Source organism: Aythya ferina (genome assembly GCF_964211825.1).
Source record: "Aythya ferina genome assembly, chromosome: 5".
NCBI classification, from domain to species: Eukaryota; Metazoa; Chordata; class Aves; order Anseriformes; family Anatidae; genus Aythya; species Aythya ferina.
This window is the reverse complement of record NC_140301.1, coordinates 9,851,553-9,870,122: the sequence shown is the minus strand read 5'-3', so window position 1 is coordinate 9,870,122 and position 18,570 is coordinate 9,851,553. Positions and strand designations below refer to the sequence as shown.

The 18,570-nt window shown below is 34.0% G+C and overlaps 1 protein-coding gene across 2 annotated transcripts in view; it reads left to right on the top strand.

Annotated features, from left to right (window-relative positions):
- Positions 1–18,570, top strand: part of LUZP2 (leucine zipper protein 2) — a 183,610-nt gene that overhangs the window by 133,247 nt on the left and 31,793 nt on the right. For both annotated transcript variants that reach the window (XM_084520766.1, XM_084520765.1), the window contains exons 8-9: positions 4,976–5,050; positions 9,074–9,244. In XM_084520766.1, the coding sequence (XP_084376892.1) occupies positions 4,976–5,050; positions 9,074–9,244 (246 nt within the window). The remainder of the gene's footprint in view (positions 1–4,975; positions 5,051–9,073; positions 9,245–18,570) is intronic.

The window sequence follows — 18,570 nt, the reverse complement described above, 5'->3', positions numbered from 1 at the left end:
CTTAGAAGGAAGCCTCAAACCCAAAGAGGTAAAGTTTCTGGCAAGACTTGAACCTCTTTCAAGAAAAAGGAAGTAAATATTCATAACACGCTACTGAAAAAAGGCCCAGAGCATACCGGTATGCCTAAAACGCATTTTAAAATGCTTACTTCCTCAAAGCAGGTGTCCTTACTACCTAAATTAATAATATAATTGTTTAAAGAAGGTTGACAGGAAAAAGAAAGAACAACAGGTTGTTTTATTCATGTTGATTGGTTAGCAATGGGCAATAACATTTAATGCTAAACCATAATGTGCTCTGGCCTGAGCCAATGGAAGACCAGGCACAAATGTTAGTGTTGTGGCTTCCTGTGTATTGTCTGAGTGTGTTTCCACAGGTAAACAGCTATTTAGTTTAGAGCTTGAGTACTTTTGTACAACCCCAGAAAAATACCATCTTGCTTTCAATGTAAATGGTTTTAATGTGAAAGAAAAGTGTGCAGGCCAGGGAACTCGAAGTGAAACTTCCACTATAAAACCCACAAAGGTCTTATTTCCTTTTTCGTGTATACTCAATGCAGTCACAAATAAGAGAGAAAAGCATGGTGGCAGCAACAGGAATCAAGAAAACTTAGAATTTTACAGAAATGATGCTTCTAACTGACTTTTACTGCTGTTGGAAGTGCTTTAAGTGCAACTGAGATGTTTCTGAACATCTGGCTATAGGTGTACACCTGATTAACAGGAATCACTGCCAAAAAGTTTTATTCTCAGTTATATTTTACATACTCTCCATACAGCTACATACTCTGTGAACAGTAGAATTCAGAAGCATGAGTCTGTGTTTTTCTAAGATACAAATAATGCTTACAGAATAAGCACAGAAAATTTCTATTTACTGGGTAATTTATTCAAGTTTAGTAGTTGTCCCAGTTTTCAGTTAAATGGTTTCCAATTAAAAAGTTGTCCTAGTTAGACAATATAATGAATTATGAAATAAAATGTTGTACACTAAATATTTTATCATTTTTCAAAGTATTTGTTTAATGACCATTTTTAAAAAAAAAGTTCAAAATTCAACGTGATAAAACATCACTTAGTCAATCGTGTTCTTTATTAAAGCATTATCTGTGATAACTTTATCTTCAATAACCAACAATTCTTGGTATGTGTAAAAAAAAAAATAAGGTTAAAATGTTTTATAATAAACAGCCAAATTAAAACGTATCTTAATCATCCCCTGAAGAAAATTCATAAAGAGACTAGAAATAGTTACGGTTATTTTAAGCAGTTAGAAGTTAAAAACAAAAACAAATAAAAACAATAAGAATGCCATCACCATTTACATTTTATTTAATATTAAATGAATTTGAACGTGTTGCATAAACTTTCTGTGGAAAAAATGCTAAAAGCTTTTAAAAATATTTTTAGGCTGTTCTAATGGTTGTTTAGTATTTTTAATAGCCATGTCTCCCTTTTTTTTTATTTTTATTTTTGTACTTATGCTTGGAAAAAATTAAATATGGCCATTCTGTGTTGTGTAATTCACAGTGAGTAAGGGTACGTATATTTGTATGTGGATTTGATCTAGAAAAGTGTACTTTATGGATAAAAATTGCTCAGTGCATTCTTTCAGAGGATGAAAAACTGACTTATCTCAGGTTTGTCTGTAAGACCTGACTCTGTGAAAATGCCGAAGGGAAACAACATTTTTGTTTTCCCAGACCATGCTTTGCAAGGGTCTTTTCCTCCCTATCAAAACTTGCCTTGTGTAGTTCTACTGGTATTTTGTATTTGTTCTACATTCAATCTCTAAGGCACATTAACTGAATTGGGGTCCTTATCAATCTTTTTAATTGAAATAGCAGTGAAGCTATTGTGATAAGAATCCAGGCTTGATAGATAAAATTTTCAGAAAAAAAAAATATATATATATATTTATAATAAAAAAACCTCATTCTGCCATTCGTGGATTTTTAAGTAAATAAACATCAGTATTTCTAAGTGAGTAGTTGATTAGAGGGAAAAAAAAAAAAAAAAGAAACATTTTTAATGCCAGGATTTTATTGTTACTTAATGTCAGTTGAATGGTTATCTGACCATCTGGCTCAATATCAATATTTTGATATCAATATTGAGCCAGATTATCAATATTGGCTCAGTAATCTGTGAAATAAAACCAGTATATGTGAAAGATACAGTTAAAATTTGCCCATCATAATACTATGGTATTACCAAAAATAAGAATGAGGATAAATGAGGATATGTGCATCATAAATGATGCACATAGACAAACTTTACTAATAAATATTAGCCTGTCCTTTGGAAGAATACCTTTTCACTGTAAACTGAAAATATTTTACTTGATATGAGTTGTGTTACCACTATGTGTTAGATTAATTAATTCTTTTTAATGACAGGTACCAATTAAATTAAATTCTTTTCTTCCAAGTTGATTTTAATATGACTGCAGTTTCATTGAGAACAATGAATTATATAGTATTAGACATTCTTCTGAAAAGAAAGAAAGAAACAGCTGTCACCTGTAACTACAGTTACCTGCTTTCTATTAACTACCCAGCTTTTCAGTCACCTGAATACATATCTAAGAAGTTACATATCTAAGAAAACCAGACACCTTGAAATGTGTAAATCTAGTCCACTGATTTAAACTTCAACACAGATGGTGCTGAATAGAAAAGTAGTCTAATTGTCTGGCCCACAACAAGTGGCAATCCATCATCCTCTTTGTAATCTTAATCCTTAGCAACACACACCATCAGAGATGCCATTGTGGCCTCTCACCATATAAACACTATTTTGTATAATTTCATTTTTAATGATAAGTGGAGTTATATATACTCCTTTTCAAATGTTACTCATATTTTAATATGTATTAATTTGTTTAACTAGTGTAGAGTATTTTAATAAGTAACAATAACTAAAATGTTAATGATGTGAGAAATTACTTGGTCTAGTTCTAGTATCTAATGAGAACTGTTTCTGACAGAACCAAATTTAATTTCAGTCTTTAAAACATAGAAATGTGCTTATTGTCTGTGTTATGTACTATCTTTAGTAACAACTGCTGATGTTGCTGAACTTTAGGTAAATTCTTGTATGTTAATACACATTTTCCTCTCATAAAGTCTAGTTAAATTATGCAAAATCTAATGAAATTGAGATTCATTCTGTATTGCCTGCTCTGTCATGCTGATGAGCTGAACCACTTGTCTGATCTCTGGTGTGCATGTGACAGTGACTAGTACGAGCTCGATGAAATGTGATGCAGTGGAAATGATGGAATGTGGTCACGAGAGACTTCCCTGCATTTGAGCAAGAGGTTGACTTCTGCTTTGAAGCAAGATTGCCTAATCGTACATGTTTTTGACTAATGAAACTGTACCTGCTCTGATAAATCCACAGATAAATGTCTAATCCTGTTTTAAAATGTGACTAAGTAGTTGTTTACATGATCAGGGAAATAAAAATGTCAGGCTTTTGTCTTTTTATCAGCCAGTACAGCCTATGCCTAATGCTAACAGACATCTCCTGAGGTATCTGCTAACAACCACAGGCCTGTCAAAGCTATATGTATCACCTACAGTATGTGCTGCAAGTAGTCATTGCACCAACATGTAAACCAAGTTAAATGTGCTTTGTGGAGCGTAGGCTAAAACAGCATTTATGTTGTGTGGCTACACGTAAAGCTGTGGTACAGTCAGTAAAGTATGTCTGATCTTGAAAAGTCTGTCAAGAAAACAGAGTCTGGGTTAAACCTGTGAAACCTAGTAGGTGAGGGGTGGCAGTAAAGAAAGCATGATTGCAAATACTTGGTCAAAATTGAAATGTGTTGCTCTTCCTAAAAGAGAAATGAGCAACGTATCCGATTACTCTCCGTGCACAAAATGTGCATTACCTAGTCAGAATTTCAGAGAGAAGAAAACCTGATAGTCTAATACCTGTCTACTCTTCCCTTCATAAACTGGGAAAACAAGAAGTAGGCTGTTATTGCAAAAGTAATAGGAAAAAAAAAAAAAAAAAAAAAAAAGGAAAAGAAAACTGTACCATCTTCCTTCTGGTTACATAGTAATGTGCTGTTAATGACAGAGCTGAGAACTGCGGGAATCTGGGAGCTCCTACTGCCCCAAAGTGGGAAGCTCCTGCAGAGAATGAGTTTCCCTGAAATGAGAAGCCTGTTCAACTGTGTCTCGTTCCCAGGGAAGGAAAGAGGAGAGAAAATCATTGTATTTATTTACTGAGTTTTTAAAGTACCTCCTAAATGTCTGCATTCAATATATTGCATATACTTTGTAGAAAGCTAGATCTCCTCCCAAAGGACTCGGCAGGCAAATAATGTGCAAGGTAAAAAGCAAACAGGCCTTCTGAACAGGGTGCAGACTGGGTGCCTGAATCTGACTTCAAGTACGGATCTCCCCAAATGCTTTCTTCCTATGTATTGCATAACTAGCTATTCCTGTGAATTTTCCTTTCATATCTCAAGGGAATGGAGATGAAGAAACAAATCTGAAGTTAACCCCTTGCCTACCAGCAGATAGTAGCATCTCATAAGGAGTCCACATGCGTGAATATTTGGATGCTTCCTAATTCCTGTGTTGATTCCTAGTTATGTTACTGTTAATAAGCCCATGTTTAAAAGTACAAAATCCTGTGTTGAATTACAAACAGAAGTAAGATAAATGAACAAAATAATGAAACCTGTTTGAACACTTGCGTTTTTCAGAAGGATACTATGGAACAATCATAAATATAGTATGAAATATCTTTTACTGCTGACATTGAAATTAAAGAGTAAACTTGTGTTCACAGATTCTGCAGATTTGAGCCCTGTTCCCACATAAAAATACATGTTCTCAAGGAAAAAAAATATATATCCCTCGAGGCCTTGTCTTTTGGCAACCAATTCTGACCCAATTCATTAAAATAAATAAATAAATTGTAGATTATATCAGCTTTTTCTTCTTTATTCCCACAGGCACAACAGCTAACAGATCTGGAGCAGAAACTAGCAGTTGCAAAGGATCAATTGGAAAAGGCAGCACTTGACAAAGTAAGAAGTGTAACGTGATGTAAGCACGTTTGTCAGCTGTGAATGTTTCAGTGTAATTTGACAAAAACAAATGGAATTATTGCAAAAATTCAGATGCATGCTTAATTGCACATACCTGGGAGTTACCTTATTGAAGTCAGTGGAACTAATTACAATGTGTGAAGTTAAATTCAGCTGCAAGTTATTTAAGAGGAGGGAAATCAAGTTAGAAATAAAGATCTCAAAGACCCACTGAAAGCAGAATGCTCTTTATGCATTCAAATGCACTAATGAGAATATGCCTGTTAACTGATATAATTTTATCTGAGGTTTAGTCTGGATAGAAATGTCTGTCGCTTGTCGGGATCGACTGATGTGACAGAGTGAGCTCTTCAGAGGGCAGAAGAGCACTCTCAGGACGGGAGGCCATGAGAAATCCTTAGGAAAGCAGTTTATCAGACAAGAAAACACTTCAATATACTTCTGAAGACTATTCTTTTAAATGTTTGTATGTACATATATATATTGTTTTTAATAGTTTTCTATTTTCAAGTTCCATTAAGCATGAAGAAAGTATGCCCCTTGCATGAAAGCATTTTTTGTTGGTTATCAGTATTACAATAATTGAAATTGTCCTTTTGATGAAGGATTTACCTCCAGCACTTCAAAATGTCTTCTACATGAGCAATGATCACAGTAGCACTATCCAAACCTGAGTGTGTTTCTGATATATCAGCTATTTTTTACTTGTACACTGAACTGACCTACTCCACATATTAATTGAAAAATGTATACATATACTCAGGCATTCTCCCTCACTAGCGCTGTCTGTGGCAATAACAAGAGGGCAGTGCTTGTAGGAAACGTATTCTAAATGCAGTTATTATAATGCAGGCGCATCTGAAGGAGAAAGTAAAGAACGTTTGACATCAGGAACTTCTAATGAGAATGCTATTAAGAAATTCAATCTGCAAATTAAAAGGGGATTTGCAGCACACTAAGCTGACTTATCTGACCCTATGTTTCATTCTTAGGAAATATTATAGAATTTTAATTTCGGGCTAGGCTTACTAGAAGCCTGCTGTTGTCTTCTGGTAAATAATCACTGAGAAAGTCTTTGGGATGGCATCATTGCTCACATGCTGTGCAAGTGCAGTGGAAATGAAGCAGGTAAACAGGAGTTAAACAACAGTGCAAACGAAGGAAAAGGATGAAGTTCACATCAGTGAAATTGCGAACAGCAATATGAGACTAGAAATAGCCATGCTTGACTAGTTCTAACAGCAAAGTAATAAGACTATTTAAGCTTCAGGCACCTTTTTGCCCAGGTCGCGAGCTTTCTTGCTGAACTAAAAATAGTTAGAGATGTCCAATCATCCATCCATGTCTTCAGTGAAGACTTGGCCATAACCGTTTTGAGAATGTTAGCACATGTAGTTTCTGCTAAAGGAATGGAAAAGGTGTAGAAAGCAGAACACATTTTTGGAGCATGAGCTATATTAGAAATGAATAATTGAATGATTGAGTCTCAAACTGTGCCTATAAATAGGCATAAAATTGTATTTTTCCTTTGGGAGGATATCAAAATTCTCTTCTAAATATTTGTTTTAAATAATTTTTGCACTGATGGTAGACTTAGTGTTGCTCAGCAGTGTATTTATAATGCAGCATTTTTCTAGTTCCTGTGAAGGATCCTTGGAAAATTGACATTTTTTGAATTACCACAGCCCAAAGTATTCTGTACTGCATTCAACCACATACCAAGAGTATAAAGAGGTCTAGTTAATATAAAAAAAAAAAAAAACATGCATTGTGTTTTGACAGTGTTTTTGACAGGCAGACAGTCTATTTGACCCACGATTGGGTATATCCAATGTCACCGAGAACTTTGTCAAATGACATCTTTGGTTCCGATGTTTTTTCTTTAAGTTGTACTCTTGTGCTGCATTTATAAAGCTATTATCTGCAAAGTCAAAATTGAATTTTGCTACCCTCAGGATGAAAACAAAACAGATTATTATGCTTTTACATCTGTAACGACAAAATGGCTGGCTGTAGCCAAGACAAATTAAGCATTGACGAACAGCAGAGTGAGGTGAGAGGATGATAAATTAACAAGAGGATTTTAGGGATCAAGAGGCTACTTTCCCCTCAGAATCAAGAGGAGTCCATGTTTATTATCCTGAACGTGTTTGCTGGTGTTTAATGGTGGTGCATCAGGTGCCCAGGCATACACATGCAGGGCGTAGGAAGCATTCAGGGTCATGTAGTGCTATAATGCTTGAGTCCATATCTTCAGGCCAAATTAGACAGCCTGCTACCTCTGCCAATTTAGCTGATTTAGGCTATGTCAAATGGCAATTTCTGTTCTCTGTGTAGTCTGTTCTTGAAAAGGCAGATAAAAAGATATATAACAGAAAATAAGAGTGCTCAGATTTTCTCTTGTCACTTAAAAATTAAAAGATCCCAAATCAGATGGATGAAGTAATCCTTACTGTTTTACACTGCCATTAGGTCAAAGATTTACCATCCTGGCTCAAGGTTCATACATTTTAATTAGTTGCTCATACAAAACACTGGTCTCTTTGATGATAATCTAGCTTTCCTTCTCACTGCACACATCTTAAGTGAAAGACACTCCATTTTGTCTGTTTGCAAACAAATGAACACCTTTCGATCTCCTGTTTCTTTGATTTTCCTTACTGAGCTCTGTACGAACAGTTTTTTGTGTCTGTCTTTTGTCCTGCCAACTGAAGTGTTCCCTGCTGACTCTTGTTTATTTACTCCTTTTTTTTTTTAATAAATGGTGATTATTTCTTTCAGACTGTCTCAGTTATGTGATAGAGTCGAGTCCCTAGCTGAATTTCAATGGAAGTTATCTGACATAAAACAAAAATATTAGCCAGGATCTAAGACTAGTTGTTCAGCAAATGAACGAAACCAAAATGATGTATGCTAAATCCCATTGCTTAAGATACTTATTCATACAACTGTGAAATATTTTTATATCATACATATAACATTTGACATGTAGTATGTTATATTTTACACATCTATTTCCCATCAGTTTTTGCCACAGTATACTTCATGATCCTTTATGCATCTCTTTATGTATCTTCTAAAAAATCTTTGAAGGACAAAATGAGTGGATGTATTCTGTATTTCTAGGTGTAATTTTAATACAAACACTAAAAGCGAGATTTTTTTTAACACCAAATGCTGAGTAACTCCCCCTGAAATAAGTATAATAAAGTTATTTCAATAACTAAGGTTTGACGTAAGTGATTTGCAATGATAGAATAAAGATTTAAAAAGAGATTTCTCCAGTACAATAGTTATCTTACTGTTCATACTGCCTCCATTTATTTCAGTGACAGACTGTTGTTTTGATTAATATATCTATCTGTATTTTTATGAGCAAAATAGCAGTATTCTTTCTCAAGTTACCAGCACTGTCTTGTAATTATGGGAATAGCAGTGTATTCTCCAATTGAAAGGTTAAAGCACAATAATGGATATGGACAATCATATTCTTAACAGATTTGAAATGCCTGTGGCCTATTATATGGCGCAGTAATATAATATGCACATGTATGTACATGAGGGAAGTCATACTTGTGTTGGATTAAAATCAATCTTTATAACATGAAAATTACTAATTATTCTGAATATTATAAACAAAATTCCATGAAAGGCTTGTCTTTGCAATACTTGTGTAATGTGATTCTTTCTATTATATGTGAAAATATATTTGTTGTATTTTTGTTCCTTTAAATATAAAATATTTAATAAGTATTTGCAATAAACGATATGGATAAAATGCATGGATGAAAGGGAAGAGTTCCATGACTTTTTAAAGTTTCATGTTTAATAAACAATAAGTTTATCTATTTAAAAACTGCATTAAACAGCCTTAATTTTTCCTGTTAATAAGAAAAAACAGCAGCTGGTTCTAAATGTGGTGTTTAATGTAGAGAGAGAAAGCAAGCAATTGTGTTCATTATAACACATCTTGGAGAACTGGTGATTTCTTATTTTCCCCAGGAGTCACAGCTGAAAGCTCTGAAGGAAACTGTGCAGCTTTGCCTGTCTTCTGTTCTGCACAATCAGCCTCCTGCTATGAATCGAATGCCTACAAAACCAGCTGCGAAACTGACACCCCTAGCTACAAAGGGCTCAAAAGTTCCATTTCAAATGACAAGCACCAGCACCAAGGTATGGTTTCTCCCTCACTTTTTTTTTTTTTTTTTTAAGCATCTTTGAGAGTTTGTCCTGTAGAATCATCAAACTGGAACTAAGGAGGATTTAAAATTCATTGAAAGATTAGGATGAATTTGGAAGATAATTCTAAGCCTGTTTCCGATGTCAATAAACTTTTACAAAGTTGGGAAGTGGGTACTTTTATTTGCTGAAGAACAAAATTCTATCACTTGCTAAATGGACCATGTTTGCATAACAAATCTACGAGGAAGATGGATTTACATCAAAAACAAGTGAGAATGTTAATTCATAGGATTATTTACCTGCCAGACATTGATAATGTGTTTGTGGCATTACAGCACTCAACAGTGACACCGTTTGTGTTTTTCATAAAAAAAAGTCTAATATAAAACCAGAAAACAAACTGGGAAACCCAAACAGAATTTGCCAAAAGGGATCTTTTACTCACACAACATGTCCAGGAAATGGGAACAGAGTTTAGGAGAAAGTATAATTTTAAAATAAATCTTTAATGCAAAGTGTTTTGAGTAAATAGATTAAGACATTTTAATGCAGTCAAGGTTTAACAGTGATTGACATCTATCCTGATAATTTTCATCTCCAGGGTTACATTTTGCTTCTGTATTCAACTGGCTCAAAAAATCTAGCACAAGCCTGTGATTTCAATTACAAAAGGAAATGTTACAGAAGGATGATGGATGGACAATTTAATATCCACCTTAAATTTTCATACTCTTTCCTGAAATAAAAATGGGAATTGCCAATTCATAGTCAATTTGTAATTTTTATATAGCAGCTGTTAATAAACACTATTAGTACAGTGGTTGGAGCCAAAAATTAGTAATCTTTCAGGGTGTAATGAAAATTGAAATATAATTTCAGACATCAGAATATGATTATAAAACTGGATCTCATGTTGCTAGTCTTAAAATAATTATTGGAGGTTCCTTAACTGTTTTACAGGAAGAAAACTTCACTTCAAAAAAAAATCATTAACTCTTGAAACAAAGCAGTGTATTAATAGCAACCCATGGGAATATCAGTGCCTATTTAGATTAAGATTACTGGTTCTCTACAGATCTAATCTACAGATTTTAATCTACAGATTAAGATTACTGCAGCAATGTGGGCTCTTCTCATGGGACTTGCAGGCTGAGCCCTGGGATCCCTGGAGCACATTTTTCCTAATGAGTGTGTCTGTAGAATGGTCTGCTTTCTTCTTATTGTCTTTTTCATCTGGTTGCGAATGTTTGCGCCTGTCATGAAAGCATAGGTGCACTGAAAGATAAGGCCGAAAAAGTCACTGTGCCTGTGTTTAATATTGATATAGGGTCAGAGGCTTTGAAGTATTTGAATTCTCTTTGGTTTTGCAGGTATTATTGTAGTGCAAAAAAGGAAATGTGAATACAATGTAGAGATTAAAATTGCATTTTTTGACATTTGATTGAAACAAAATATTCTTCATTCTCTTTCCATAATCAAATAGATTTTGTGTTTAATGTTCCTGTTTATAAAATGTAGCAGTATTTCCATGCTGCAGTCTAAGTCCACTCTATCCCACAAGTGTTTAAATAAGTTATACTGTCTCTTTAATAGACATTGCTCACATTTCTCTGCACATGGCATATGCCATGAAAATGTCTGCAAAAATAATGGTTTGCAGTCCTGCTCTTCCACACATTGACACCTCATTATTATAAATCTGTGCATTATCTGTGATTTTAAAACCATTGAAATCTGCTACTGTGAAATAGGTTGTCAAGTAATCATAGTCAGTCCAGAATTATACTCTCTACATCTGTGCTGTATTATGAAAGGCTTCTTTTTTATGACACCCATTCTTATGCATCTTTTCCTTGGCTTTGTTTTACTCTTAAACCAAGTAAATCTAACTACAGGTGTATCGTTTTCTCTATTACATTTGCATAAACATTTTAATATAACAGGATAGTATTTATGTGAATGTAAATGTGTTTGATTACTTTAAATAAGTTTTCCTATGTCAAAAAGGGAACTTCAGATGAGCGGTACTTAAGTGTCTTGTCATGTCTGATAAGCAGCAGTTTAACCTTCAGGAAAGAAATGATCATTTGTGTGGCAAATATCTTATTTCAAAGATATTCTCATCCAGCCTAAAAAGTGTTTTCCAGAAGCGTCAAACTTATTTTATATCTGTGAAAGAGTACATGATATAATGTATGACATCAGTATCATTTCGGAACAGTCATCTACAAGATTGGGCTGCTTCTCATTAAAAACAATTTGGATATGAAAGTTGTATTTCTGTAGAGAAGATGCTTAAAACAACATGGTATAGATAGGATAATTAGAAATTAAATTGACAGATTTCTTATGAAAGGTTCATTTTAAAAAGATGATTTGCTAAGGAGTTATTTGGGTCTTTCAGGAAGCTAATATGAAGAAATCTAAGTTTAAAAAAATCAATGTAAATCTGTAAGAAAAAAAAGTGCATAAATCAGGGGGAAATATGTTGATCTGGATAGCTCAGGAATTTGGAATAGTGAGTGGTAATGGGAAATTCTTACATTTAAATCATAGATAGAGTTTGCTTAAATTGGTCAGAAGCAGTATCAGTCTGATGCACATTTTGCTATGTTTTAAAAGAGTTAATATGTAAAATTTACTACAGTGTAAAATACAGGATTGGCAGTAATATTTCAGACCAAACCCACTTGAGCCATCATTTACCCATCATAACACAGATGTCAGTGGTGAAAGTATTTACCATTATAAATGGATTGAAGACTGTGTGTGAGTTCAATGGCAGTAACACCTCCAAGGAAACCACACACAATCAGAAAGTTGGCCATTAATCTTGATCTATGAGGTCTTTAACTTTCTAGATCATGACAATTCTTTTTATTATACAGTTTCTTTTTGCACCATCATGTCCCAGCAAGTAACCATTCTGTATTCTGGAAATGGAAAATCTTCCCAAGTGAGTTTAGAGTTGCCAGAGCTGGCTTCAGTGGCAGCAATTTCCTTGCCTCATTCCCATGAACAGAGGTCATGAGGAAAGGGAAAAATTATGATGATGAGGAGGGCTAAAACTCCACTTTGCTCTCCCTTTAAATCTCTAAATGAGTGCCTAAGGACCTGGAATCTCATAGGCATTTAGGTACTGGAAGAGTGTATTGTTAATGGATAGATATTATAACATTGACTAGATTACCCACCACGGGAAATGTGGTTTGGGGTAATTTGTGAATTGTGTACTGGTTCTGCCTTCCTGTTGAGGCCTTTTCTGCACTAACTGTAGCTTGGCATAAAAAACAACTCAGAAGTTGTAGAGCTCTTCTCAAATATGTGGAGTTATTAGGTGGAATGCATTCTTACTCAGTTTGCTTTAATTCCCCTTTCTGAAAAAAAAAAAAAAAAGCTAACATTACACTTAATAAATATTTTATTTAATAGATATCATTCAAATATATTTGGCTGTGGAGTGTAAAGATACCTGTACCTAGAATGGAACCAAATAAAATTCAGTAATTTGGAATATTAATGGTATACCAAAATCAGAAGTGAAACAGAGAAAAAGTTTCTATTTGCAGTGGTGAGGTTGAATACAGAAATAATGGACCGTACGGTGACAAGGATACCAGAATAATCACATTGCTCCGGGGTGTTTTTGCCTAACTTTGTTTCACATATTCCCCAAATGAATTCTTTAATTATAAATGCCCTGTGGGTTTTTTGTATTTTGTGAACTGCACTATTTTAAGAGTAGAAATATCCAAGAATTTCGAACTGTGAAGAAAATAACACCCCCTTCCCATACAGTGCATAATTTGAAAGAACATATTAAATGCCACTTCAGTGTCCTAGTCTTGATAGAGAATATATAGACTGAGTATGAATGAGAACTATCCTGTAGAAAAGTAGGGAAACGGCTATTCCAGTGTGAATGCATTTTTAAAAGATAGCAAAATCTCACAAAAAAATTACACTTTCCTCCTGGCAACTGCTGCAAGGAGCTCTTGCCTCTGTATTGGATATTCTGACTATTGTGTATTCCAGCATACGTGGATCAATGTAAAAATCCAGAAAATTTGAAGTACTGTGGGCTATCATCCTTTCTCCGAGAAATAAATATACTTCATGTGCTATCTAAATGAGTTTCAGGAAATTAATACTAGCTTTAAGCTTAGGAAAGTGTTCTTCTGGGCCTCAGCTTGTGAAACTGTTCAAGGAAGGTACATGTCTGGATATTTGGTCAGAACAGGCCAGACAGAAAAGCATTTTGGAAGGGCCATGTAGAGCCCGAGCCCAAGTTTTCTGTGTTGGCACTTCCATGTATTTAGGTTAAATTTAGGCTTGCAATTATTTTGAAGGCATAATGAGCATCTGCTAAAGACACTGACCAGGGCTGCTGAAAATATGAGATGCCTTTACTGTGAGGAATCTAAGTTTCCTGACTTAACTTTTTCAGGGTTTGGTGGTGGTTGTTGCTGTTGTTTGTATGTGTGTTTTTTAACCTAGAAAAAGGTTATGATTCATCTAGTGAAACAGAACATTTCTTAGGCTCTAGACCCTTAAACATTTCATTCTACAAAACTAGAAATGATTGATATAAATATTTTATATGAAATAATGATAGAGTAGTTAATTACTTGTACTGAATATTAGTTATAGAAAATTGTGTATCATATTACTGATAAGACTAGGATATTATAGTGATAATTGACTAGAAATTTGAAAGGAACTGTAATTACATGTGTAGATTTCTTCAAAATATGCATAAACATTTTGAAAGACTGAAGAAACATTTGGGATGTGTAGGTTGGGTCCGTCCATGTTTATGAAGGATGAACAATTTTTTTTTATTTTCATATTTATTTGTAGATCGTTGAAAACTAATACAATAGCTTTAGATTAAAGAAAATATAACCAGCTGAGTGTAGCAATATATCATCTCATCCTTTTCCCTTTGTAGGTCAGAACACAAACTTAGAACAAATTACTAAAGGAAATAATTTCTGTTTTCTAAAAGTGGAACTATTACTGATCAGATAATGTGTTGTAAGATTCCAGTACTCCAATATTACAATATATTATATTGTAATATAAATGAAGGTTCTGACTCCTGAACAAAGCAGCTGAAAATTTGTTGCTCAAGAAACTATGAAAAAAAAAACTTGAATAAAATTGTGGATTTACTTGTGTCATAAGTCTCTAAAAGCTTTTCAAGTACATCTGATTATTTTTACTTAGGGGTGACCTCTGTTGCTACAACATGCTGAAAAAATAACTAGGAAATTATTTCTCTTTAGGTAGTAAATTTCAATCTGACTTGTATTGTGTCAGGAAGCATTCCAAATTTTGTTGGTAATAACCCCGCTTCAGAGATCAAATTACAAGTCAAAGGTGTTCTTTTGAAAAATACAAGATGTTAGGCTGAATTTAAAAAAATGCTAGTGTAAGGGATTGGATACTTGACATTCACAATATGCATATGCTTTTTGGTTACATAGTCTCTCTTTCACAGGAGAAAACCAAAGCTCTATAAAGTAAAATATTTATGACTGTTCTTTTCCAATTTTCTATTGATTTTGCTGAGTACTTCCTTGCTGTTGCCCAAATCACTTTGATGACATTCTGCATCTACGTGGTATTTCGTACCACGAGGGCAGAGTAGCTCAAGGTTTTCCTCTTTTCCCCCACCTTTCATTTTTCCCTTCCTTGTTTCTAAGTAGTCATGATCATTTCTCCTAACATACCACTTTTGAGCATTTTTCTCTCATTCTGCCTAGCTAAATATTCCTCTCTGAGTCTCCTATTCTTTCCCTAAACTTAATAAATTACATGACACAGTTTTTCTATAAAATGAATATTCAGGCCTCAGGGTCCAGTGTTGTCTGAGGCAGGTTTGTTAAAGGGTCTGTTTCAAAAAGATAATAAAATAAAAGCTTAGACCTGAAACTGTGATGGATTTTTAGCCTGTTTAGTTAGCTGTGGTGGTAAGTGAAAACTCCATGTAATTGTAAAAACCACATTGAGCAAAACTTCTTTGATGTAAAATTGAACTCCGGGATAATACAAACCAATACAGATGTAGCCATGTGTGTTTGAATCTCTTCAGAAATTCTCTGTTTTAACAACAGAGGAGAAAAATAAATAAATGTGTACCCACCTTTACCAGAGGAAACAGGGTTTAAGCTAAGGGCAAAAAATACAACATGTGTGGCCAACTATGAGTAAACAGAAAAAACGCCAAGGACAGCCTTAGGAAGGCTGCTTCTGTGGTAGCTCACTGCTTTTCTACATTTGTTTCCTCCACTTTTATTTCTGACAGAGTTAATGAGATATCACTGGCACCTGCAATTTCAGTGAACTGTAGTTCATTGCATTCAGCACAGGGATTGGGAAACAGTAATTAAAAAAAGAAAAAGGCTATTAATAAATGCAGAGTCAGCCGTATGTGTAATATGCAGTAGTGACATCCAATCATATAACCCTTTCCTAACACACAAACATTATGAAAGTAAAATAGCATTGAAAAATGACATCTTCCTTTGGTTTAGAATTTAATTTCAGAGTAAGGAATACATGTGCCCTTCTAAGGTACTTACATTACAGAGCTCAGGTACTAAAAGTATCTTTAAGCCTAATGTAGTAAGAGATTTGTTTTTAGAAAGATGAAAAGTAATCTAATTGCAGAAGCATGACTAGCATAAACTATTCGCTCATGAAGGTCTCTCCTGTTCAGTTTTTATAGCTCTCTGTAGGCTTATAGACTTTTATTATCATTTTGATCAACTAGATACCAACCATAGTCTTGTATTAGTTTTGCTTTAATGATGATTCATAAGAGAACATCAACAGGTTCTCATACCTTTTATTTCCTGAATTTGTTTCAAATTGAATGTTTTTCATATTTCCTAAGAAAGCTTCCACATAACTTTTTCTAGAGTCCTTTTTCTTCAGTAACTAATTTTTAATAAAATTTTATTATATGCAGGAAAACATTTAACACCAGATATCGTTAAAATGAAAGCTGAAGCTGTTTGATTTTATTGCTTACATTTAAGAAGTCTTCATTATTAGAACATTATCTTGACAGTAAGTTAGTTTTAGAGATTTTTTTTTTTATTTTTTATTTGTTAACTAAGTACAATCAAGGGAAGCTGGAGGGGGAAAAAAGCACCTGGCATCTCTTATGTAGTCCGTATCCCAGAACTACATCACTCTCATTGAAGTTGCTGACATGATCTTTATAATTACCCTCATTTCATAGATTAAGTGTTTGACCTCTCTCCTTCTTGTAATCGGGTATAAGTAGCTGAACTGGACCATTACCCGAGGGATCCTATGACTCTGAAATTAGCAGAGGGCTAATGGGTTGAGGGCTAATTTGTGACTACTGCTCTTTCTCTGGCTGTTAAATGCAGTTGTTTGCCTGTGTATGAGGAAATGTCTCTGAAGAATGTCTTTTGTTTTTTGTTTTTTGTTTTTTTTTAGATTCATGTTTTATTTCTATAAAGTCTCCCACAATACTGTGGACTACTATTTGACAGTGGCAGAAAAATTGATGGGAGTATGGAGCATGTCATGTTTAAATTTCCTAAAGAATGTGTAAAATACTACCAAAGTAAAAAAAAAGTCATTAGGTATAGCTAATGGTCTTGCATGGACCTGGGGTAATCTGGGATAAGCAAACAATTTACATCCATCTTCTCAAATTCTGCTCCAGTCTAAAACCAGGCCTCAGTGCTAGAGCAGCCTCAGGCTGCCTGTGAAGATAAATAGCTTTCTGGAAAAGCTTATTATTCTTTTTCTTTAGCAGAGGGAGAGGAGATCCCCTTAATTTCATATCAGGTATATTTTTAGTGATTCCTGTCCTCTCCTACTGAAGTGATGGACTTTTTCAACATGTTTGTTTGTTTGTTTGTAGTCTCCCCTGTTGACAGTAGAGATGATTGGGTACAAACAGAGTATTTTTAATTTTAGTTCACGTTCCAATTAGCAGAGAGCTGGTAACACATTGCTTTATCTTACGACTTTATGAGCTGATGCGCTTGTTACATGTTCCATTAGAAACCATGGATATGTAGAAAGGCTGTCTATTGTAATTCTTCATTTTTTGATGACAGCAATGAAAAAGAAACAGAACTTTTTCAATTCCATATTAGTAAACTGGTTTTAAAATTTGTTAGTATTAATGCTTTTTTCTAACTATGTTCTGTGTAAAAAGATATAAAGTGTGCAGAAGATCTAATTAATCATTTTAAAAGGCTTACAAACTTGAATGTAATTGTGAAAGTACTTCCAAGGGGTAACCCAAGGGGTACCCAAGGGGTAACCCTTGTTACCCAAGGATGAACAAAGCTTTACGTTATAATTATTAATGTGGTTATCCTGTATACAAAATCTATTAATCTACTGTTGCAAATTTTCACTTAATAGGCGGAGCCAAGAGAGGTGCATTGGAGATACCTGTGTTCTCTTATTTGAGCAAAGACATGATTTGGAAAACATTCAAGGATGTATCAATACTTGAAAATTGGATATTTGTGCCATTAATACTGAATTTTCTAATAATTTGTTTAAAACCATTGTGCTGAACCATCAAGGATAAAAAATGCAGAATAGACTGGTGGCAAACCTAAGACAATCAAGTTCTATTCAGTTTTGAGTAATTTAAGAAATCACGTACTGGGCTGAAACTGAAATCTTATTCCCTAATTCTTAAGCTGTCCCCCTTTCCAAATTTATTGTTGTTTAAATCTCAAATGTTATTTTATTTTTCTAAGAAAGTAGTATTTTAAAGGAATGTGCTCTCCGTTCATGAAAAAGGTAACATTCAATTAAAGGAAAAAAAAAAAAAAAAAAGGCTTTTAGTATCAAGCCTAAACTTGTTCAGCTCTTAAAATTAAATAGGTAGTGTTTAAATTGAGTGTTTGAAATGATAAAAAATGGGGTTGTAAAGTTAATATTTAATTCTTTCATTAATAATTTTTGTGATGGTGTATGGATTATGTATAGACTCCTATTTTCTACTATTTTTAAAAAATATTTCTCGTTTCTGTTAATATAACTGTGGTCATGATGACAGTAGTGTTGTCAGGGACTTTTTTATGATGATATGATGATAGCTGTTTTTGTAAGATGAGCTTAAAGAAAAAGATGATTGGAAGGAAACAGTTTATCTTTGAAAAGCTCCCTTTAGCAGGATTCCTGCTTTTTCTTAAATCAATAAAGGGCCTCTTTTGAGGCATGCTTGGGGAAAAATACCCCAGTCTTGAAACGAAAAGCATTCCTGTTAACTCGGTTCTGTAACTTAGCTCCTGCTTCAGAAGGGT